Source organism: Pyrgilauda ruficollis, unplaced genomic scaffold, assembly GCF_017590135.1.
Source record: "Pyrgilauda ruficollis isolate IOZ18807 unplaced genomic scaffold, ASM1759013v1 scaffold6, whole genome shotgun sequence".
In the NCBI taxonomy this organism is placed as follows: Eukaryota; Metazoa; Chordata; class Aves; order Passeriformes; family Passeridae; genus Pyrgilauda; species Pyrgilauda ruficollis.
The window spans coordinates 15,354,880-15,380,377 of NW_024527710.1; the positions used below are offsets into that span (position 1 = coordinate 15,354,880).

Sequence of the window (25,498 nt, forward strand, 5' to 3'; positions counted from 1 at the left end):
GCTCTTGTCTTCTGACCCAGACCAGACACACATGGGCATCAGGAGGCTCAGCTCATGGGCTGAGTTCTGCTTTTTGGCTGACAAATAAAGCTCTTGCCATGCAATCATTTCCAAGCACAGCTCTAGAAAAACTGGCAGAAGGAAAAAGAAGAGGCATTGGGAAGGTGGGACATTGCATTTTACAGCGAGAATGGGAATATGCTCCCCATGGAAGGTTTTAATTGTCTTTCAAAAATGGCTGTAATATGCAATCTCTTAAAAACCTGATACTAACCTGTTAAATTTTCCAGGCACTGGTTAGCTGAAAAGATGTATCCTTTCTTTGTTTTTAAACCTTATAAAATAGGCAAATACCACAAGTTATTTGAATAGCAACAAACCATGCCAAGTCCTTACTGACACTCAAGTGTTTTTGCCTCTACTCTGAACTCCTACTGGAGGGTGAAAAAGTTCTTGTGAAGCTCACAGACTTGCCCAAACAGCTTTGGGCCTGTTTACAGGCTTCAAGAGTAATCTCATTCCTCTCATTACAAGCTTTCATTTGTAAATGTTTGCAACTCCACGCTTACAAAAGTCAAACAATCGCAGAGAGGTGCACCGGGTAGATACCGTGGCAGCATTAGCAGGACAAAGAGGTGCCAAAAAACCCCTCCTGGGATAGAAGAGGAGGTTTTGGAGGTGGGACTTACCGCGAGGATGGCGATGAGGATGCCTGCAGCACACAGCACCGCGTCGTTGATGGTTTCCACGTTCTTCTGCGGGTACCTGATGCTGTCGTCGTCGCAGTAGAAGCCCCTCTGGTAGGGCTGGATTGTGCTTGTCTCAATGATGAGGAAGGGCAACCCGGCTACAAAGAAGGGGAGACAACCAAACCCATCAGCAATACAGGCAAAAACAAGAAGTTGGCAAAAAAAACCCCAAAGATTCAACTAGAAAACCCCTTGCAAACCACACACCACCATTCCTGGTGCTTTTCTTTCCGTATTGCTATCTTTCCAAAGGGAATAGCATTGGGATTTGTTTTTCCAAGCTGGTCTTGCAGGGAAAAAGCATCTCCTCTGTTATGGTTATCAGATGTCTGCGCAGCCTGGTTCCAGTTAAGCCCTGTGCGCTGCAAATATTAACTTACAGGAACAGACCCCTGGAGCAATCCCTCTGCAAAAGGCCATGAAAACCAATCTGGCACTTTTCTCTGGGGAGAGCCCGATGCTCCTCCGAGTGCGCCGGGCAGAGCAGCCCAGAGCTGTGCAAACAAACACGGCAGGATCGAGTATCCGCAGGGCTTCTCTCCCACCTGGCCAGCTTCTCTCCATCCCCATCACTTCCCTGCCTTTGAAGCCTTCCTTGGCTCCCTCCTCTTTGTATTGACAGCTTCCTGTTTGTACCTACTAATGCACCAACCATGTGCTTTGGGCAGCTGTGGGACACCCATCCATGCAAGGACCGGAGCATCCACCAAAGCTGATGAACTCCCATCCGAGCCTGTTCACCTTCAATCACAATAAAGCCACGTGAAATCTGAGTTTTAAATACTATCTGGGAACCCTCTGTGCAGGATTCCCGTGTCTGTACAGCTTGGCTGGATCTTTGCACCAGGCAGGGTGCAGATCTGCTCAAGACCATGGGTCAGGACACACAGTATGGGGGGCACACTTGGAAATTGTGGCACATCCATATTTTTTAAAGTTTTTCAGACAAATACAGCACTGCCTCAAACCTAGAAGGGTGTTTCCCAGCCACAGTGTCACCTTGGGCAGAGCATCCCCCTTCCCTTTGCCTCAGTTTCCTCATCCATCTTTGCTGTTAAGCCCATCATCGAGAGGAGCACTACATCCCCACAAAACCAAGCCCCAAATTCCCTGAAACCCATGTTCAGAGTAAATCACAAGCCACAAGGCACAGGAAACCCTCCTCCCACTTGCAGAGCGAAACCCAGGTAAGGGGAAAAACAAATGCACAGTGGTTCCAGCTGTCCTTGGGCCAAGACAACAGGTCTCACACCCAGATCCTACAGAAAGCATTAGGGAATACTTGTCGACCACTAACTTGCTTAAGTATCTGTGGGTTTGTTTACACAGCTAGCAGTCAAAGACATCACAGGGATTTTCCTTCTAAAATGAACAAAAATAATAAATAAAAAATGAAGCACTGTTGGGTCTGACCCAAAGTTGTCCACAGCACATTTGTAGTGAACACCATCTGCTAGATGTGATTAGCGAGGGCACCATGCATGCTGCTCAGAAGTGTCACCAAAATAATGTTCCCCATGTTCTCCACATGAACCACTCTCTGGATTTCACTTTGCGCAATCCACCTTGGCTGCTTTTCCTATATGTTAATGCGTTTGCCTAAGCCAGGATTACTACAGGGTTTTGTTAGTCTTAAGAAAAAACTCCATCGCCTGTGAGCAGGGACAACACGTACTGAAGTACAATTTTCAGGTACTCAATAGTGGTCTAGGCCACTGCTCAGGGCCCCTTTCAGATCCTCTCAAAAACTCTGGAAATGGGTTAATTGCAAGTTCTGGGCCCTGAGCTGCTTGGCAAGGCGGGACAGTTTCCACCACATGTGTGAACCAGCGAGGAGCAGTTCCAGAACTGCCCGCCCAGCTCCGATTTGGTAAATAAAACCGGACATCTCGTATGAATCCAGCTGATCTTCATTCCACGATTTAACCGTTCTGATGCCCAGCCAGCTTGGCCCCAGAAGCCTGCCTGTGATGCCAGCAATCCCATTTTAATGGGCCACTTAAAAAATCCTTAGGTTTCCCGAGGAGGAAGGGCAGGGGAGAAGCGCTAACGCTGCCGGGCGCGATCCGGTTTCGCGCGCGCACGGAGCGGCGGCACGGGGTTGAACTTGGGGAGTAGACACACCACGGTTACGTGGCTCATTGTTACTCCTCCAGTTCCTCTTGCTAATGGCTTTCACATGACAGGTCTGTAAAACACATGTTCCCACAGACAATAAAATACATCTGAAAGCTAAAACCGGCCCTAAAAGAAAAAAAAAATTAAAAAAAATACATTTTACAAAAAAAGAGACAATAGCGTTCCTATATATTCTGTGAACCCAGGAATAATAAAGATTTGTTTCTCCTTCATTCATTGAGCAGCATGGGGTAGTATTTCTGTGTTTCAATTATATGTACACTTGCCACAGCTATAAGAGTATAAGTGACCGGTATGGGACACATTTTCATAAAGCACATAGGCATAGTTTGGAAAATCCAATGGGTTTGTTTTCTCTCCTACAAACTTGTGGTTTAGTGGGATATTGCCAATCAAGTCTTGATATTTTTCCAGCAAAACACTAACCTCAGATTCCCTTTTTTTTTTTCCCCTTCCACTCCCTTTTTTTTTAACATGAGAAACATAAACACACTCCCTATAACTGAGTGAATATTACTCAGAAGACATAGCATGCCTTCGATTTTGAGGGTTGGGTGAGAGGCTTCTCTTTCACCCAAGGAATGGAAGAACCCAGCCTATGGCAAATAATAAATTGTGCTCAAAATGGCATCTTCTTCCACATTTCTTGACCTGTCTGAGTCTGAAGGACTAGGTCACCACTCACATTTTTTTTGCCAAGGGGGTTCTAGCATGGAGAAACCTGTAGTGGTGCCAAAAGGCTGGCAGAGCATGGGCTCTACAGAAAAAACACTACAGAGGGAAGTCTGGAAGAAGACAGAAAATTAAACACAGGGAGAGATGCCTTTGCAATCCCTCAAACAAAACACCACAGAGACATTATTCACACTAGGAGATCTGCCCGAGGCAAAAGGATCCAGAAGTGGGGCTTACAGCCCACACACCTTGGAAATGGAAGGCAAGCAGAGTAGGGCTGTACTGTGAGGATGGAACATCTGTCCTCATCACCTCTCCTGCCCCTGTCTGCTTCTCTGAGTCAGCATTTTAACAGGGAATTCAGAGTGTGTATCCCTGGCTGCAGATCTACAGATTCAATAATTGAACCCCATAAATGTGCTAAGGCTTCAACCTCCACCACTTCCCATCCCTACACACAGTACCAAACTGTTGAGGATACAAGAGGTTCACTTCGGGAAACAGTGACTTGCACTGAAGTGAATGACAGATGTACAGGGCAGGCAGAAAAATTACTGATTTTGGGGATGTTTGTTTTTCTCCAAAGATGGTACTGTCTGGTCATTCTGTCATGTGCAGACCAACTGCAAAATCTTTAGGAATGCTGCAGACGGGTTTCACATCCTCCTTAATACCAGTATTTCCATGCTGAGAAATGACCATGTCCTAAAGCATGGACACAACACTGGTATATCCAAAGGGAGATGTGCAACCAGAGAAGGGCTGCTACCCCCATCTCATGGGAAACTAAAGCATAAAACAAAGGGATTTGCTTCTTCCAATGCAATAAAGGTAAACAGTGCTGAAATTACTTTCTGACCTGTAACATCCTTCACAAGGTGAAGGAAAGTTTCTTTTCCTTGTACAAAGGGGATTTTTTGCTTTAATAACAGAACGAGGAAATCCCAACCACAAGCTTTTATCCAGCTCTGCTGTAAGAGATCAAACATGGCTCCAAACCATAACAGAATTCTCTTGAGGACTGATCTTGCCCCATCCAAACAGGCTCAGCCCTGCTCCGAGTGGCACGGAGCAGGTGTGGACACTAAGGAATTGTGTGAGGCACTGCGGGATGCTGTGGGGCTGGACATTGAAAAATGATGTTGCTTTTGTTGGGAGGAAGTCCAAGTGACTTGGTGACCTCTAACTGCTGGTGTCCTGTGCTAAGGTATTTCAGAGCAGGGTTTAAATTTATTTGTCTTTCCATTTAATAAAGCCAATCGAGTTTGGAAGTCTAGCACCAAGGAAAAAATATTCCTTTCTTTGGTCAGCACCTTTATGAAGAGGCAGTTAATAGGCAATAATCCTGGGAAAGCTGGCAGCTTGAAAGCTAAAACCCCAGCACCAAGCCTAAACAAAACCCCCGTGTACTCTCTGACCAGCTTGAAATGTGCATAAAAATCAAAGGCAGGAGAAAAAAGGGCTCTGTGTTGGGTACAGCACTTTGAATCTCAGAGTCTTTGAAAAGTTAACACTTGTGCAGATTTAATAGGGGGAAAAATATTTAAAAAGGGGATAAGCTTTCATTGGCCACTCATCAAAAAGTGGAAGGAGTAGAAGGCAGGAGACATTTGTGCAATGACCCACCCAGGCCACTCTCATCTTCTCAGCCCAGCCTTCACCTTGCACCAAATTAAGCACCATCACCACCTTTTCCTTTTTAAATGTCTGATTTTGATGGAGTTTAGGGGTTTTTTTCCCCTTTGTTCTTTAACCCTGCAGGTCAGTGGGCTGTTGCTGGCTATCTGAAAAAAGCAATGGTAATTTCTAACAAGTATTCCATGCTTTTGCCTGCCACTATCCAGACCCTGGGTGTTCTTAGGGTTTCACTAGATCAGACATCTACCTAAATAAGTGAAATAAACCATTAATTAATTTGGCAGGGCTGAGTGGGCTATCTAATTCCTTACTCAAGTCACACTGTAAATATTTGGGTACCTACAAGAGACAAGCTCTCTATTTGAAGTACTTAGTGGCTGATCTTGGGTACATACAAACCTTATTTGGTTTACAGTATTTGTACATATTTAAAAATGCATATAAACTAGATTAGCCTACGGTGGGCTTTTATTTGGGCTTTAAAAGTTGGCTTCCCAAAACTTTCAGAGAAGAACTTCAGCACTGCAAAGCCAGCCTTGGCAACTGCTGCAAGAACGAGCAACTCCTGGAGCCAACTTACACTGTACATGTATAAATATATATATAAATACATAAATAAAAGTTAATAACCCAATGAACGGAACTATTTCCACATTTCTGCCGTATCAGGCATGTGCTGTCAATCAAAACAGAAGCCAGCTCTGCACCAGCACTGGGTTTATCTGAAGGAATGGGAGGAGTGTGGTCAGCTAAAAAAATAATCTCAAGGGACCAGATCTGCAGCCCAGTATCGGCCAAAATAAGGATCCTGCTGCAGACTGGATGAAGACATTAAATTCAGATTTTTAAAGGTCTTGAAAGCATCAGTGATGTGCTTCCATCCTTATGTTTTTTGACTGAATCTGGATATTTGAGGACCACATATTCACTAGGACAAGGAGACAACCGGGCTAACCATCAGCTCTGCTATTTTACCACCTGCACAGCCTTAATTGTTCTTCACCTCGATTCCAGCAGTCCAGCAGACTGATCTGTGCATCTGCCTGTATTTTGGAAACACATCTAATATCTTTGTTTGCCAAACAGATTCCCATTCAGCTCGATTACAGTTCCACTACTCTCAGCTGACACATGGGGAGAGAAAATTCTCCACACAAACAAACCCTAGACTTTATGGTAAAACAGGTACCTGCTTCAGAGTACCAAAGAACCTATAAACAAGGATCAGTATATATTGCATTTCTCTGATTTGACCTGTTTGGAAAAGCTCATGGGCACAATGGGTTGGTTTCCACCAAAAATAAGGAAAAAAAATTAAAAATTACTTTATTTTTTACTTGCTGTAGGTTTGTTCATGTAACTCCCATGAACGTTTGCCCCATCTATATTAATTTGTCTGGCATCCTTTCTATGAACAGAGTGACATTTTTGTTGTCCATTTTACTATTTTTATTTTTCAGCTAAATGGCAGGAACTTCAAAGCAAACATCACCATTTTAGGTCTACCAGAGGCTACAGATTCTAAAAGACTTCCTAGTGGCAGATAAAGGTTCATTTTGACTTAGATGATATTTCCTGGGTTCTTACTTTTTTGGGGTTTGTTTCTTTGTTTTTAGTAAGAACTGGTTAATCAGGAACACTGGGCAAAACACCTTCTCATGCCTGTTAGTGCAATAGCAAACAAGAAGAAAAGAAAAAATATTTATTTTCTATATGGACAACCCCATAACACTGATGACCCCAGGCTGCAGAGGTATTTGAGAAGTGCCTTTAAAAGGAACCAAACGTGGTGTCAAAAGTGACAGGAATCTCTACCTGCTGCCCAAACCCATCCTTGGAAATGTTCAAGGACAGGTTGGATGGGACTTTGAGCAACCTGGTCTAGTGCAAAGTGTCACTGTCCATGAAAAAGACAAGCTTTAAGATCCCTTCCAACCCAAATCATTCCACGATTCCATGACACTCATCCTTTGTGGTTAATCCCTGTGCAACCTGGAGCATATTTATTAACCCAGCCATCCTGGGAGAATATCATTATAAAAAGGTTCTTTGTCACGGATACTTTAAGCCAAATGCCAAATTATCCTCTTGCACTGCAAATTCCTCTGGATTTGAAACCAAGAGTAGAAATACTTCTTCGTGTGGCCGGATCACAACGTGCCAGCCTCATGCTCCAAGAGCTCCAGATGAACAGGAATGCTGCCATTGCTTTTTTCTGGGAGAAAAAGTGCTTTTAGTGAGTAGCTGTCACCTATTTTCAAAGATAAGGACAACATACAGAGGAAGAAAGAGAAGGGAATTCTACAAAGAGTGTTAAGTTGTTCTTCATGGGAGTTTGGCATGAGCTGATGCATTAAAAAAACCTTTATATTAAAGTGCACATTTATTTTCAATATCTCAGAAAGCATTAATAAGAACAAAAGGTCTTATCCAAGCCACAATATGTAGGTCCTTAAAAAATTCTGCATTTGTGGGCTGAAATAGATTTAAACCAGACTGGCCAATCAGCAAATTTGGACAGGGTGAATTTAAAAGTCATTACCAACAGGAATCCAGAGCCAGCTCCAGCCAAACTTGATGGAAACAAAGCCATCATTTCCCATTGTCTACAGCAAGGGATAAACTGCAACACCCATGAAAACCCCCCAAGTGTCAACACTTTTTGAGGCACCTTTGCATAACCATGTGCTTTGGAAGTCTCACAGATATGACAAGCCTGACCTAGGATGACCCAGCTTGAAGAGAGGGGAAAAATTAAAAAAAAATAAAGATGTGCCTGTGAACTCTGCAATGGTGAAGGCAAACAGCTTGTGTGAAAAACACACTGTGGTGACTAAGATGTTTCCAATTACAAATGGAGCGAGCAGGGCTGGCTCTGCTGGACAGCAGGGTTTGGAACGAGCCTCTCACCACCACTCCTCCGGGCTCTGCCTTCGAGGAAGGGCTCAACCCACTGCCCAGACCACTGTCCAGCCCCAGCAACACTCAACACCCCCTTTCTTTCAAGGAGAATCTAAGAGATTTCTGCCAAACCAAAGCAGTTGCCCCCCTTTGTCCCCGCCACCCCACTGGCTGGGTGAACACTAATATTTCCCCATGTAATCACAACTCTGTTCAGCTCATTTAGCATCACAGAATGATAGAAAAGATTGGGTTTGAAGGAACCTTAGAAATCACCCAGTTGCAACTCATGCACAGGGATATCACCCACTAGATCAGGTTGGCTCAGGGCCCCATCCAGCCAATTCATCACCCTCTACTTAAAAGGAAAATTTTGTGAGATGTAGGTGCTGTTTTAATCCATAAAATAGCAAGCAACAATTCCTTATCTCAGTTTCTTGCCCCCAAACACCCCAACACGGAAGCCCTGGCTCCTCCTCTTTGCACAGACACCCCAAACCATAACAAGAACAGGTAGAAATATAAAACTGTAGCCAGTGTAATGCAGCCAACAAAATTCTATTATTTTTAACTCAGTAAAGACACAAACCATATGAAGCAAAAATAAAGCCAGTTAGCCTAGTCAACATTAGGTCTCTTACATAAAAATTCATCAAACTTTATCACTGAACTTCCTAAACATCTTCCTGATCACCATGGCCAGGCAGTGCCACTGTAATTAAGCACGTTTTTGGGAGCAACTGCCCCTGTGCAGGATGCAGCAGAGCCCCTGGCCATAGCCCTGATCCTGCCACCAGTAGCTTTTTGACCCAGTTCTGTCAATGTACCTATTGTAAATGCAAAATCCTTCTTCGGATTTGAAGCAGCAGCCACCTGCACAAATAAGGCCGGGTTATAACTCTGTAACCCAATACAAGCACTGGAAGCTTAAAAAGTTTGTATTCCAAAAAGCACTTCTGACCTCTTCCTTAAAAGTTCACTAATCACTTTTAATTCATAATTTATTTCCTCTTAATATACTTGCTTTATGTAATGCTCCCCTTTCTCCCCCTCCTTCCTCTCCTCCTTTCTTTTTTCTGGAAGTTCCCCAGGAGAAAATGGTATTACACAAGTCCCTTGATTAACTGGAAATGAAGCTTTTCCCCCTCGGTAGTCGCGATTTGGTAGAGTTTCCAGGACATAAAGCACGGCCCAGAGTGCTGAAAGGCAGAGAGACGTGGGTGGAAGTGATCCAAAGGCCCTTAAAGTGATGGGGGTTGATCTTGGTGGTCCCCAGAGCAGAGCTCTGAAAGGCTTTACCTATTTATCAGTGGGTTAAAAAAGTTTAATATTACCATTCTTCTTGTTCCTCTGTATTTTGACTGCACAGAGTGGCATCCTAATGTACAGCAATACATGATACATCTGAGATTGTGCTGGTAATGTTAAAAAAATAAATAAAAACCATGCTCCTAATTAAAACAGCTTTGTATTACAGGGAAAGGAGACTTTGCAGGGGAAGGAGGAGGTATGACAACTGCTACCCCAGCCATGCTGACACCCTGCCCATGGAAGTTTTGATGGAAAGCAGCTGGAAATGGGGTATTTTGGAGGCAAGACATCACCTGCAGTGACAGATGACCCATGCTGCACACAAGGACTTACCTACCTGCCCATCTGCCCCTGGATGAGACCCAGTGAATTATTTGTGCCCCTAAAAGCCAAACAGAACTTTTTGGGACAGCATGGTTCCATGCTGCACAACACCTCAGAATTCTGGGTGCTTTTACCCCCTCTAAGAAACTGAAAATTCTGTAAATCCAGTGTAACAGTAGCACTGAAAACTTCACCACCGTGTTCTGCAAGCACAAGACCAGGTAGGATGAGCACAGCCACCTTGTCACCCCAGCCCCTTTCCCATGCACCTGCCCATAACAGCTGCATTCTGCAGCCAGGTGACATCCCATAACCCTGTTTCTTTAAGGGACAGGATGAACTGGGCCACATCTGAATGGCACAGGCAAGGGCCAAGGCTCTATTCACACTGACTCGAGGGACACAACATGTACCATGCCTTTTAAAACCAAAAATGGACAACTCCCAATTTCCATTTCCAGACTCCTGCAACAATGCTGTGCCCTGCTGTCAAGGAACGTGTGAATAAATTGAGGAAAGAAGGTTAAAGAAGCCCAAGGGAATAGGAGTCCCTTTTTCTTTATTGCAGTTAATTTTGACAAAGGCTCTTCTGTTTCCTCTCCTCCCCCCTTTTTTTTTTTATTTGGAAGGGCTTCGTGCCAAGCTGCATTATTCCTCTTCACCATGGTACTGCCATGAAACCCGCCTGGTATGTTTGCCTGAAAATCGCAGGTTTTCATGGAAATTGTTTTTATCTCAACAACTACTCCCTTTGTCATCTCAGACATGAAAAGAGGAGAAGGGCTCAGGCTCAAATCCCATCCCAGCAAGAAAACATCCATGAAAAAGCACCACATCCTTCCAAACCCAGCCCCATGAAAACCTGCCCTCCCAACAGGGCAGAAACCCTCCAAAAACCTTTTTTACCACCTCACTCAGAACACCAGTGCAACTGCAAACCCATGAGAGATGCTGTGCACAGCCTCAGCGTGAAACAACGGGGCTTGGGAACAAAAAGCATCCCATTGGTGGGATTGTTTTGAAGTATTTTTTAAGTGGAAATAGTTTCTTTTCTTGCAGCCCATCGTGGCAACCAGAGCCCTCTGGCTCCTGTCAGCAAGGCAGGAGCTCCTCAGGGGTGTCCTCTATTTCCAGCCTATTTACTGCTCTGTTGAGAAAGGAGCCTATAGATGCTCCAGTTCTCAGATTTGGGACTTTGGAGGGACTGGGTTATTCAACAAACCAACCCTTTCTAAACACTGTCAAAGGAGTGATTTGATGCCTTTCAGTGCTTACCATACAAAACGCTGAAAGACCAGCGGGCTTCAAAAGCCGCAGGAGCGGAGCTGGAGTTTGGCAGGAGTTCATTAGCTGCCTGTGTCCTTCTGTGTGTGGCTTGTAATTACATGCAGACCTTGTGCCAAATCCTCATCTACTGAGGGGTACCAATTAACGTGCTGCTGGATGATTCACAGGTAGCTAACGTTGAGATTTATACACCCGGCGTGCCAAATAGCCCATGCTTTTTTATTATTAATATTATTATTGTTATTACTTTAAGCTGGCCTTTTTTCCCTCTTTCCAAGTTATCATATAAAAACAAGGTTTTGGCAGTAAAATCGGGATTGTCCAGCCTGTTCCCAGGGCCACACACCGGTGGGCCTGATCCTGCTGACACTGTTTACCGCATCTGCAGGGAAATGCACATCTCTTGGAGCATGGGACAAGGGCTTGCAAGATAAACCACCTACAGTGTTTTCCCTTTGTAACAAGCAGAGGTTTACTGCTCCAAGGAGAAAAATTATAAAATTGAGGCACCCTTTGCACTCTATACTTGGCTTTCCTGCTGCTTGCACCCTCTTACTCCTACAGGTAGCAAAGTAATAACAGCAGAAGCTTCAAGAGCAGCTGGGGGAGCTGAGGAAGCAGGTAACTAAAAGTGGTAATTTACTTTTTGAATGGGAAATGTACACAAAACTGCATCTCCTGTAGGAAAACATAACAGTTGTTAGTTTCTCTGACAAAAGATTAAAAAAAAAAAAAACCCACAACAAAAAAGAGCCTTTCTTCTCTTGAAATCTGCATCCCTTTGCCTCTCTTACTGGAGATCTGCATCCCTTTGCAGCCAGCTGGCTCCCCATGCAGCCCTTGGCAATTAAAACCTTGGGAAGTCAAACACAACAGCATGGAAGTGAGCCTTTTGTTTTCCTGTTTTGTCATTCCTATCTTGTGTTTGATCCCAAGATTTCTCAGGCTAGAGGGAAACTGTGGGCCCAGTGGAGCATCTTGGCACTGGCTGGGCACAGGTCTCCAAGCTTGCTGGTTTGCCACTGCTGATGGTTTTCCCATGGGGAGCACAGCCTCATCTCCTTCTGCTTGACTTTCTCTTTTCCAAAAAACGCTGCTCCTCAGCCCTGGGGGATAACAATTCCAGGAGGGCTGCAAGTACAACCCAACGCTCGCACCGCTTTATCCTTCTCTAATAAACCTTTCACTGCATTTGACACGATACAGGTCTTGTCCAGCCACGAAAGCTTTCCTGCTTATCAGGAGAATTTTTAATCAACCAGCAGGGAAAACATGGCCTGACATTTTATTGCTTCCTTGTGCTTTGCTTTTAGATGTTTCGGTTTCTTCTCTGGCTAATCTCTTTAGCCAGGGATCAGTGGAAAGCCTCAAGTTTTCCATGCCCAGCAGCTTCCCCTGGATCATTTGGAGTCAGGGCAGGCAGAGGAGCGTGGGGACACTGGGGGGTTTATGGTGGGATGGAGAAGAAGGCACCAAGCTCTCGATTCACTGCAGGTTCTGGAACAGGGTTTTGTCCTGGCCACAATTACAAAACAACAAACAACGTCTGTGGGGAAGGGTCATAAGAAGTTCAGCTTTCCTCTATTAAAACCATCTGGTGCCTATAAAAAACCCCAACTGGTTGGTTGGGATGGTTGGTAGCACCTCCTCCCCACTCGGCTTTCCTGGCACCTCACGGGAACGTGGTGGCACCAGAGGGGTCACAGTGAGGGACAGGGCTGCCATAGGAACAGGGGGCCTGGCAGACACCCCCTCCACTTTGCATCCCTCCTGCTGCAAAGAAGGTGCCTCAGCATCCACCTCATTTCACTTCTTATCTGAGCCAGAACTTCTTTACGAGGTGCCTGTCCCCTCAGGAACGCCAGCTCCTGCCAGAGTGCCCTCAGCGAGCCCCTGAGAGGGCTGAGCTTTCTGAGCAAAATAAAACATCCCTGTGAGGCCTGCGTGGGACCCTGAAAAGGGTTTCTCCAGGTCACAGTCACCAAAGGGTCCCCCTCCAGCATCAACAGCAAGAGGCACCGCCAAACCTGCAGGGGATGGGAACCTTTATTAAAAAAAACAACAACAACAACAACAAAAAAACCCTAAACCTCTCCTTTGTTTCCAACAGAAATAAAAGAAAGGGGGGTGAAAAAAAAATAAAAGGAAAAGAAAGGAGAGGAGAGCTTAGAGCCAGCTCCCCAGCCTGTAACACAAAACCAGGCTGTGCTGGGAAACCTTACACCACGCAGCATCCAGCTCATGTACTCCTGCTCCGCTCGCCGCCTCCCGGATGCTTCCCCAAGCCCAAACTGCCCTTGAGAGAAGCCAAGCCTCAGGCTCTGCTGAAAAGCCTCTTTGTTTGGATTCCCTTTCCAAATCAGCGTATCCTGAGATTGAACTCCCTTCCACCCCTCTGCAGGGCTTTTTCATGTTGGGATGCCTTTGGCAGCAGCCAGATCTGCCGGCAGGTTTGCGGTCCCGTAATAGCGCGCAGCCCGCCGAGCTGGGCACCCTCAGCACCAGGAACTTTCTCCACCATGAGGGAGAGAAAGGCAGGGAGCAAGAAAGTGTTGCAGAATTACTTCAAAAGATCCTTTAATCATGGATTGTGAACAGAGGAGCTGAGTTCTCCTTAATTAAACAATAGCTTTAATCAGCCTTCAATAGCTGGCATTACTCAGAGGGTGGTGAGGCCTTGGCTCAGGTTGCCCAGGGAAGCCGTGGCTGCCCCATCCCTGGAAGTGTTCAAGGCCAGGTTGGACAGGGCTTGGAGCAACCTGGGGTAGTGGAAGGTGTCCCTGCCCATGGCAGGGGGTTGGAACAAGATGAGTTTTAAGGTCCCTTCCCACCCAAACCATTCCATTGCATGACACTGAGGCACACCAGTGAGCTGACCATTTAGACTGGTGTAACTGAAAGGAAACCAAACCAGACAAGGCATCAGACAAACCCAGGCATGAGGTCTGGACCATGCACACATCCCCAGGAGGGTCTGACTCCAGGTACTGCTGTGAGCTTTCCATACAAGCCCGAGGCCATCACTCACTGAGGCCTTCAAGACAGGCCTCATGTCCATCACCCACTGTGCACAGAAAAAAAATACTCACTGTACACAGAAATAAAATGCATTTTCTTGCACTGCCCACTCTGTCTGCAAGCTCAGGGCACAACTCTGCTACATCCACACAGCCCCTGAAGGCAATGGGGGTCTCCCCTATGTCCCTTGGGACTCGGAAATGCCCCAAAATCCCGTGTTCCCACAAAAGGCAGAGATATGGTGATCCCAGGGCAGGATGTCTGCTCCAGCACTGACCCAGCTGAGACCCACAAACAGAACCAAGGTGGCAATTTCACCCCTCAGAGAAAACACAGCAGATCTTGCAGCAAGGAAGTGTTAATGAGAGTATCAGCCTGACACCTCACCCTGACACTAAAGGGAAAACCTCTCTTCCCCAAAACCAGCCTCAGGCCCAGGACTTAAAGCAATTTCACGGGGGAATAAGATGTTGTTCACTTGCAGGCAGCTTTAATTTTCCTCGGTGTTACATCTTTCCCTGTGAAAGCAAAACCCTGAGATTTAAGCAGGTGGATTTTCAGGCTGTAGACCCAATACCCACTTGTGGCAGAAAGCTTCAGCAAAAGCAAAAGCAAAGTACCTGTTGTTATATCCACAATCCTGGTGTATCCCAAACACTATCCTACTTGTCTGGCAATTTCAAACATGCTGCATGCCTAGATTCTGCAGTGGCTCTGAGAGTTTTACACACTGGGAAACTTCTTTGTGCCCATGGTGATTTATGAAAACAGGCTTTCTCCAAAATGCTATCTGTCTTTTCCATGGGTTTTGCATTTGACAAAGATTCGTACCAGCACAGTAAGAAAAAGAAATGCCACAAAACTTCTCCTTTAAGGAAAAAAAAAAAAAACCAAACCACCCAACCCTCACAGCCCAATGCTTTAGAAATGCTTCCACATGCTAATCAGCCTCCTATTCAGTTCCACACTGAATAGGACTCCAACAATGACAAAGAAATACGCTGAACCTATCCCACATTTCATCCCCTTCACTCAAAATGTTGCTGTTACCTTGGTTTTCAGCCGCTTTGTGGGAGCTGCAGCAGAATGACAGCTGCATGCTAAAGCTGCAGGGATGGTCAAGAAACCAGGAGGGCTGGATGAAAAAATATCTGGCCCAGATTATGTGGGGGAAAAAATGGGATTATCAGAGGGGATAGTAACTGATGCTGCAAATTTTTATGAGTTAATAAGAAGGAAAAAAAAAAAGGCAAAAAAAGCCCCTGAGTCCTCTATGAAAAGCACAGCCTCTTGTGGTCAGGCAGCAAAGGGAACTTTCTCTCAGCCTGGGAAGTATGAATAGGATAAAAGCCCCTCCAAGCCTTCCCTTTGAGAATCATCCATTTTTGTAATGTATTATCAACTGGCAAATGCCTTATTGCAGCTTTTCCTCCACATCCTTAACCTGAAAAACTCCAGCTCTTATTCTGGGAAAGGACAAGGCAGCTCCTGCTGCATTGGGTGAATCCAAGGTTGTTTCCCTTTTCTGCAGAGCATGGAAGCACCAGAACAGAGGCACCTGGGTAAGTTTTCACAGGAATTCAGGTGGGAAGTTCCAGGACAGGTGCACGCATGTCCTAGGGACACACTTCAGCCCAAGCCCTGGCAGTCACAGACTCCCCCACAGTCGCCGAGGATCTGATTTCAAGATGCTTTGGGAGGCCTGGCAGAAGCACTGAAGTTTGCAGCTCCAATGGGGAGTTCAGGAAGGAATCAGAGGTGCCTCAGCAGCTCTGAAAGCCCCACTGGGCACCTGGGTGCCTCTGTACTGGAAACACTGCCTTCAAAGTGTGCCCTCGCCGGGCTCCAGCGCCTGCCCACGCGCCGAGGTGATGCTGCTCCTTCTGCTCCCTGTCTCCCCAGATTAGAAACTCCCAGAGGCACAAACCTCCCATGACGTGCCCGGGCAGGACCAAGGGCAGCACAGCCTGGCACAGGGATCCTCGACCCAGCACTTGGATTCAGGGAGAAGCAGCTCCCCAAAAAGCAAGGGCCATCTGATCAGTGATCAAAGAGCCGCTCCAGAAACCTGCTAACACCAAACTGATTCACAGCTATCAACTTCAAAGGAGTTTTGCTGCCTGCCATCAGCTCGCCAGCCATCCAAAATTACTCCCTGAGCATCACTCAGAACACAAATGCACCCAGTGGTTACTGACCAGACCTGCTTATCAGCATTTCATCACGCTGTTTGCGACTTTCCCTTTGGAAACTAGCACTTTAAAGGGTGGTGGGCCTTGCAGGAAAGCCTTGGAAGCCCTCAAAATGCTTGGGATGTGGGTTGCCACGGCCACTGTGCTGCTACAAAGACCAGAGCAGAGACCTTGCTGTCAGCTGGCTGGGAATGATAACCAGGGCTGGGCTGGCTGCTCCCTCCAGGCTTAAAGGAAAGCCCATCACACCACGCCCCCCCAAAAAAGTCATAAATAACCTGCTGAGTGTCAAAGAGACAGGAAGCCCAGACCCCATTTGGCACATTGGCTTTCAAATTCAGTGGCTGGACACTTGGACGACGTGATGAGGTCTCAGCTTCATATTAATGCTCAATTAACAGAAATATAATTAATATCTGTATGCAGAGCCTGCATGCATGGGCAGGCAACAGGGCACCGCTGGCTGGTCAAAAATGGCAGTTATTTTTTATGATTTTACAGGTGAAAGCAGCTAATTTCTTCTTTTGTGCAGCACCAGACTGACACTTTTGGGAGGCAGAAGCTCTCTGAAGGAGTATAATTTCTTTCAGAAGGGATGGCTGCCCAAAACATCTCACCAGTAACTTTCACTTCTTCTCTTTAAAGCCAGGGAAGGAAGACCCACACTGTTCTCAGCTCCAGCAGCCAAAAAAGATGATGAGGCTCCAAGAGGTGCAGTCTGACACCTGCAAGCTCCTGAAGCAGTGAAGGACAGCTCAGTCCCACAGCCACCTTTGGTGTTCAGGGCAAGCTGTGGGTGAACCCAGCAATGCCAACTGCTCCATCCTCAATCTGCTGTGTTTTCCAAGCATCACAGGCTATGCCCAGCGGTGTGTTTTACCAGAAAATCTGGAGGCACCTCCCAAGCCCCTCAGTGCTGTGACCAACACACTTCCACATCTTTCTGGGCAAGAGATGCAGAACTATGGGAAAGCAGTAGAGGATTATGAGCACCCTCCACTGAGTCAGTGTCACCACCAATGTCAGAGCAGCTGCAGCTCCATCTGGGCTCTGGCTGGCAGCCCCAGCCTGGCCCTGAAGGAGGGCACCATGTGCTCAGAGATGACAAGGTCGTGCATGGATGCAGTCCTGTTCCAGGGCTGGAACAGGAACACACAGCACAAAGAGCACAGGCATTTTCAGAGCATCACAAGCTCTGGAGTTAAATTACATGTTCTGCTTGTAACTTGGCTTGATGCAGAGTCTGTTTTCAACCCTCTGTCTCCAAAACATCCAGCACATGTGAAAAACAAGCCCACTTACGTGACTGACTCCAAAGGATGGAGTTCCATAGGAATTTCTGCTACTTCCAAACCTGCCACGACAAAGCTGATTTTCAAACTCATTCATGCATTCTCTTGGTAACAAACTTATGCTGAAGGCCTGCTTTCAAACTGTTTGCATCAAAATCCAAATGAAGACGCCTCAAATTCCCTGGGTTTCGTGGCATTCTGATTCCTCAGGTCGAACTGGAGTAGCAACTTCTGCTGATCACGATCCCACTAATGCAACTGAGCCCTTGTGTGCAGCTAAGAGGCAAGAAGGGATTCTCCAATTTCCCAACAGCTGCTCCAACACATCCCTGGCCACAGACACCTGATCCACATGAAGGAACTTTCCACCTGCTCTAAAATTGTGGAGCAGGTAGTGCCCCTCCAAGGTGGATGTCATGGGAGAGACTGAAACGGAGATGGGGTGGCTTTGAAAGGGATGCAAATGCCCTTCTGGGAAAAGGGGCCACTGATCCATGAGGAAATGTGACACACAGGGCACCCTTCTCCCAGCTTTTGGTATCTGGAAAAAAACCCACCCAGCTGAGGTATCTGGAAAGGCAGATGGAAGGCTGGCCACAGGCTGGGCCTCCAGACACACTGGCAAGGGAGGAAGCACAGAAGTGCATTCAAAAAACTGACTTCAGACTTTTATAATTACAGGATAAGCGCTGGATTACTTTAATTCACCTCTTTCATTGAGGTTTTATCATTCTCATTTCTGAGCCTTTTTGTTTGTTTGAAATATGAAACCTGACCTATCAGAAGAGCCGAACAAGGCCCTAAGACACAACAAAAAGGAAGAAAATGTAAAAAAAAAAAAAATTAAAAAAAAATATATGTATGTATATATGTATGGTAGCATTCATACAAAACCCCAGCTGGCAGGGGGGAAAGCCACATCCTGGGAGGGGGTTTCCCTGCTTCCTTCCCTCGCTGGGACACAGCCCCTTGGGATGCCAGGGAAGCTGCTGTTCCCAGCTCTGGCTGTGTGAATGCTGGGATAGGAGGGTTTGAAGGCTGCTGCCTTTCCCCACGCTGCCTTCAACAGGCAGGCCCTTGTTCCAAGCACAGGCAGGCCGGGAGACCACAACGGTCCCTTCTGGATTACTATGGATGAAGTGGGAGCATTGTATGAAGGGAACGGGGAGGATGGAGCCTGCTCCGCCAGAGCAGAGCTGGGCTTTTGCCTCCCCCTCTTTGAAGGATTTCAGGCAGAGATGGGGCCACACAAACACCCTGCCTATCTCAGATGCTGAAGAGGGGGCCTGGTTTGCCAGAGGTTCCCCAGCTGTGGTATGCAAACCATTTTTGGGTGGTACGTAGAGCACATGCATCTGGAGAAGACACCACCAGCCTGTATCCAGACAAACAGAGTCAGACCAAAGCAGCCCAGGAAAGGCATGCATATTAAATTGAGATTTAAAGGGTATAAAAATAATCCGTTTGATCTGGGAGTGATGTTTATATTATTTTCTGCGCTCACTACAAACAGACAATTAAAAAAATGTCATCTGCTGTAATTGTGATTCCCATCTCCTGCCTGTCTCAGCAGCAGGTACACAGGATTCAAAGCACTCCTGGCCATGAAGCAGTTGCATGTAATTCTGCTTTTCCTGGAGACACATCTTCAGGCTGGCCAAGTTCCACCAACTCAGGAAAGCCAACAGATTTATACCCCTGAGGACTCAGTCTGCCATAGGTACAGCATTTCCTTGTTCTGCAATTAACACCTCAAGTATAATTGTCACTAATAATCTCTTTTTGATAGGTCGGTTGTCTTTTTTTTTTTGTTTGTTTGTTTGTTTTCACAAAGCAAATGCAGAAAAAGTGGATTTCAAACACCTCTAAAATATTTCTCTTGCCTTTACTTCCAGTCATCTTTGGCTTCTTTGGTCTTTCAAGGGAGGCACAACAGATGGGTATCACACTTTAGGTGCTGACTGTTGGTTCAATAAGAAGCTTTTCCAAAAAAAAAAAAGCTCCTTTACTCCCAAGTTCTGGCAGAGTCCAACTGCACAACAACCTCATGCCAAGGTACCACTTCTGCCAACCTGCCTTTGCCAGATCACCTCCAGAGCAGCCATCCCTGGCCAGGAGCTCGCTGCCACCAGGAGATCCTACAGGTTGTGCAGAGATACATAAACATTAATGACCAAACCCCACCTAGGGATGCTCAAAACACGATGACGACTCTCCACCCACACAGCTTCTCCCGTGTGGTGTGGGCTCGGTCCTCCCTGACACGGAGGAGACACAGTGTGGAGAAGGCATCACCGAGGGGCTGGGACTGTCCAGCTGGTTTGGTACAGTCAGGTCTTGCTGTCCCTTGCTGGAAACAAGAAATGGTTGGCTCAGTGTCTTCTTCAGGTGCACAGAAAGATGTGACCCATGTGACAAGTGAGTGCTGTGCAGCGGGGCAGTCCTAAAAATAAAAACAACAGCCCCAACCCAAACAAAGTGAAGTTGCTTAGCTCATCACATCCAGCTTTACACCATCCAAATAACTCTAACCTCACCCCTCATCTCCAATTCCTCCCACTCCTTACACTTAGATGACAATCCCAGGCCTGTTTGCACCAATTTTTGTGATGAAGCGACAGGACCCCTGGCAGAGCTCAAATCCTTTTTGCTTCTGAGAGCTGGAGGACTACACAATTTTCTACACAGAAGAGGGAAGTCAAGAGTAATCTAAACTGTTAGCCCAAATTATAAGATTATATACCCACTTACATAAACATGTCAAGGTCCAGCTAACATAAATATTTACTTTCAAAGTTCATTTTAGCATCAAGCTCACTACAGGAGATGCCAAATTTGTGAGAAAGCTGAAGAGATATTAAGGTTGTAAGAGGTCTATCCATCTGTTGCTTCAAAAAAACCTTCCCAAGGCAGTAAAACTTGTGTTGCACAGATTAACTGGGATTGACAGAAGAGAGAAAATTAAATTAGAGACAGAAAAGAAGAAGGGCAGTAAATTATGTGCAGTTTACATCCCACCAGCCTGAAACATATGCTCCCATAAAGCCAATTTCCACAAGCCTCAGAAGCAGGTATGCCAGATGAAATCCTTCTATTTTATGGCACAAGCAGGACTTTTTGGAAGCTGTTTTACCTGCACAAGCTGCACAAATACAAGCTACTGAAGACCCTCATCTGCCCTATCACCCTTGCTGACACAGCCTTCCCCTCTTCTGAGATTAAACGCTTGACTTAGCAGCCGTCAGCAGAGCACAGGTGGCTGCTCAGAGCTTGCTGAACACCAGGAGTCCCTGCCAAGGGAAAACAGCAGGTCTGAGAGGCGTAAATTTAACCCTAGATGCTACATCTGTGGGGCCATGCTCCGAAACATCCCTCCTCAAGGGTCAGGGCAGGAGGCTTTTCCCCACCTGGCCATGTCTCCTGCATCAGGAGGAGGTTTGGTGGCTGTTGCAGGATAGAAAACCCCATGGCACCACGGAAAGTTGTCCCCCGAGATCTGCGCCAGCCAGGCTCACCCCAGCTCCCCCAAATAACAACTCCAAGCTCCAGGTAGGAGGTGCAGGAAACTCCTGGCAGAGGGATGGGTGGCAGATGATCAGATGAAGGAGGAGTGAGGTCCACCCATCACGCCTCTTGTTTTGCTGCTCAGAGAGTTCCCCACTGCTCTACGAAGTAAAGACACCAACCAGCTCAGCAGGAGGAATGTCAGACCTGCCCAGACCCCCTCCATCACATTTTCAGATGTTTTGCAGTGATCAGGAGACAGGGACAGGGCAGCGGGGACTCTTCCACACCACCAAGCTCGCCTGTGGCCCTAACAATTTCAGGAAGCATCTTCCACTCCTCTAAACAGAGCCCTCCCAAGAGGAGGAAGCAGATGGAGAAAGTTATTTTCCCCCCTTGCATGACCTGCTTTAATAAATGCACACTCAGTTCTTTTCTGCCTACTTTTATGGAGTTAAGCACGGGCACGGAATTTCTGGGAAGTTCACAGTGTCGGTGATCAAACCTCTTGTTCATGCAAGAGCCCAGGGATTTATGAGTGCCAAGTGCACTCATTAGAGGAGTGGGCTGGTCATTCAGGAACATCCAGCTCCCTGCCAACTCAACTCAAGTTGGAAATGCAGGAAAAATGAGAGGGTTTGGTGCAGTGGATCTTCATCCAACTCGCTCCACCAGCCATTGGCTCCGTGACCCTGCTCCCCAAGAAAAAAAAGATACAAATCTTCCTCTCATGCATTTGCTATTGAGATAACCATTGTACTGCTTAAGGATGAAAGACAAAAGTGGATCTTTCTAACTACTCTCACCAAATTAAAGCTGAAGGAAGCTCCTGATAGTTCAGCTTTACTAATTCAGACTTTCTTAGATGTTTATGGTAATTGTCTTCTGGGTAATTTGTTTAAATTTGTGTGTAAACAAAGGGTTTGTACACATCTACAGCCTCACACAGAGTGTGTCATTTCTGAAAAACATTCCAGCCGTAGTTCCCTCTTTTCATTTTCCCCTCAGAGAAAACCAATTCAAGGCTGAATTATGGCATTACCTGCAGCAGGAACCAGTGCAGCGTCACAGGCTTCTGCAAATCAAATGGCCACTTTTAATATTTCCTAAAGTGGTCCTCAAATGAGAAAAAGCCTTCTGTTTCCCTGCTTCTCTGAATGTCTTTGGGCAACTGCTCAAGAGGCGTAACTCAGTTTGACTGCACTGGAGGCCACTGGCCATGTGCCCACATGCACCAGCATTAGATCTCTGCTGGTCCCTCCACCTCAGAAGAACTCATTTCACCCAATTCTGCTCCTTGTTATCTCACATGGGACTTTTTTTCCCCACTGTATATGTAAATATCCATCAACATGTACCAGTCCACCTTTCTCTTACAGGAAGGATTCAGCTAGGGCACCTTTTTTCCACTTCACAAATGTTTTTTTGGGGATTTTTTTAACAAGAAAATGGGACTCAAGTACTTGCAAACTATAAGCCCATAGTCTTCCCTAGCAAAAGGCAGAAGGAAGAGCAAGCCAAGCCTCCCATGAGTGGGGCAGCTTTGACAGCAACTCATGCCCAGTCATCCACTGACAGGTCCGATATTCCTGGTCCTGGTCCGGGTGTATATGCAAAGCCCATCCCCAAACACACATCATGAGTTATCCATCCCCAAACACACATCATGGGCTCTCCATCCCATAATCATCTCCCTCACCATGTCCCACCCATGCCCTTCACCTGCTAGTGATCAGTCAGATCTAAACTTTCTGCTGCATTCATGCTCTTGCATTTAAATGCTCCTCACCCTAAAAAAAACCCCAACAACAAAACAACAACGAAGAACCCCAACAAAAACCCCAAAACAAGCCAACTCTGGTGTTTATTTCCTGATTTCCACCTGTAGCAACCTGAAACAAAGCAACAATCACAGTTTTGCTATATCACATTACTCCCTGCTAACAATACTTTCCAATGAAGCTTGATAAGTCCTGTTTATCCAAACTAGCACAAGTAGAATAACACATGTCAACCAACTGCTTTTCCATTTAGGACCCTTAGCCCAGAGAAGGGGAAGCAAAACCCTTTCCCCATTCAAATAGCACCTACTCATGCCAGGAACGCCTCAAGTCAAGAAAACTTGGGTAAATAAAAGTTTAAAAGTTCTGACTCTTAGGAGCTGTTTTACTAGGAATTCGACTTTCTGCTTAAATAAGTAAGTCCAGCTAGTTATGCTCCTACTTATATTAGTTTCATATATGGGATACCAAGTATCTTTATTTTTTCCAGATCCGAGAAGATGAAGCTTTCTGCGCTGGCCCCTATTCTTGTGGGAATATAAAGAGAAAACCCTCCTAATGTATTAGTGCCCCCTAATATACACCAGATGATCAATAACTGCATAAAAACTAAATCAAACTGCATAAAAATTAAATCAAACTGACAGTCTTTAAAAAATGGGCTCTAAGCAGAAACAATTGTTTTAAAGACTGTGGTGTCTGGAGTATTAAACTCACGTGCTGTTGTGTTATTAATCTCTTTGTTGGAAGCCGGTTGATTTCCCCTGCCTGTGTCTGTCAATTAAATATTCAGCATCGCAGCCACAATGGAAGGGTTGATGTTTTGGAATGCAAAAAGTTTTTTTGAGACGCTCTGTTGACAGTTCCCTTCCATGCCACAGCATCTCCAAAACCCATCACAACTCCCAAAAACCGAGCAGGCAGGCAAACCCAAACCTTTGCCAGGGGCTGCGAGAGCGCTCCGGGATGAGTTTAGCGAGATGGGAGAAAGAGAGGAGCGCTGGTAAAGCCGCCAGCAGAGCGACACGGCAACCAGAGCGGCAAGAGTTGCTGTTTTCCATTATTAACCAAAACACGAGCCGGGCTGAGCGTAGAGCGCTGCCTCCACCTGGAGCTGGCCCCGGCGCCGCCGAGGTGCCGCCGAGGCAGCGCCGGCAGCGGGGCCCGTGCCGGGGGCAGCCCCGGGGCGCATCCCCGAGCCCACAGTGCCCCCTGCGCACCGCCCGGGCCGCTCCCCCACGGCCGGCAGCGGGGCCGAGGGGCCGGCGAGGCACGAGCAACAGCCAATCACCCATAATGAGGGCATCGGGGTGCGGGGCTGCCGTGCCCGGCTCTCCCCGCGGGGACCCCCGGCCGCCCCCCGCGCTCCCCAGCCCGGCGCGGCCGCTCCCCGGCTTCCCCGCTCGCCGCCCGGCCCGGCTCTCCCGGCGGCCCCGCTCCGCTTTTGTTTGGGAAGCGGCGCGGCCGGGGCACGGCCGAGTTCTGCCTGCCCGCCGCCGAACTTTCCCAAAAGTTTTTCCCGGGGAGCGGAGGGGGTGCGGGAGCGGGGAGAGGGGGCGCGGAGCCCGCGGTGCTCACCCATGACGAGGCAGAGGCAGTCGAGGCAGATGAGCAGGGCTTTCTTGCTGCTGCTCTTGGCCGGGTTGTTGTTGAGCGCCGGGCTGCCCCCATTCTTGCTCTCCGGCGGGATCGCCTTGTCGTACTTGTAGCTCTGCATTATCGGGGGCGAGCGCCCGGGACGAGCCGTGCCGAGCCGAGCCGGGCCGTGCCGGGCCGCAGGGAGCCGCTCGGAACCTTGACCATCATAACCACAAATTAAACAAAAAAAACCCCCAAAAAAAAAAAAAAAACCAACCAAAACCCCAATCACCAGGAAAGCAGCGAAGGGGCAGCGAGTGAGAAGTTTGCGGGTTGTCCCAAAGGCGGTGGAAAAGTCCTGGAGGAAAGCCGGGGGGAAGGATTAAAAAAATAAAAAGCGCAGGGAGCCGCTCGGAGCCGAGCCGAGCCGAGCCGCGCCGCCGCCGGGCTCGCACGCCGTGAGCCGGGGAGGTGCTGCCCGCGCCGCCGGAGCCGCTCCCGGCCTCTCCGGTGGGGCACGGGAGGCGAGAGAGGCAGGCGGGTCTTCCCAAGGAGAGAGGAGGGTTATATATATATATGTGTGTGTTTCTATGTGTGTATGAAGGTCTCAGTCCGGGAGAAGGTGCGGGGCGATGCTGCCCCGGGGGCAGGTGGGCTCCGCGCTGGGCTCCGCTGCGCTGCGCTGCGCTGGGGGCTCCCGCCGCGCCCGCCCCGGCCGCTCTGGGAGCCACCGGCTCGGTTCTGCACTTTTATTTCGCGAGGCGCTTTCCACCCCTCAGGAAAAAAAAAAAAAAAAAAAAAAAAAAAAAAAAAGAGAAGAAGGGGGGGAAAAAAAAAAAAAAAAAATCAGTCACTTCGCCTCGGATGGGATATCCAAGTAAGCACAGCCCCTTTCCTGCATCTGACATTTTACATAGATAATTAAGTCCACATTTTTTTCCTGAGGGAAGTTTAAAAAAAAAAAAAAAAAAGTTAGGAGCTAAGTTTTCTCTCGCAGACCAGAAGGAGGGAGCCTCTAGCGTTCGTTCGTACAGGAGTGCAGGGGGGAAAGGAAAACAACCAGCCGATCCAAGGCTGCAGGACTCCCGAAAGCTGGGAACCGTGCAAGG

The 25,498-nt window shown here is 47.2% G+C and overlaps 1 protein-coding gene across 2 annotated transcripts in view; it reads right to left on the reverse strand.

Annotated features, from left to right (window-relative positions):
• Positions 1-24,947, reverse strand: part of PLPP3 (phospholipid phosphatase 3) — a 43,992-nt gene extending 19,045 nt beyond the window's left edge. Inside the window, exons 1-3 of one of the 2 annotated variants that reach the window (XM_041483083.1) lie at positions 24,804-24,947; positions 24,390-24,606; positions 690-847 (exon numbers count right to left, since the gene is read on the reverse strand). In XM_041483083.1, the coding sequence (XP_041339017.1) occupies positions 690-847; positions 24,390-24,528 (297 nt within the window). In that variant the 5' untranslated portion in view covers positions 24,529-24,606; positions 24,804-24,947. Of the gene's footprint in view, positions 1-689; positions 848-24,389; positions 24,607-24,792 lie in introns of both variants that reach the window. The other variant, XM_041483084.1, reaches the window with a different exon arrangement.
• Between the last annotated feature and the right edge of the window lie 551 nt (positions 24,948-25,498).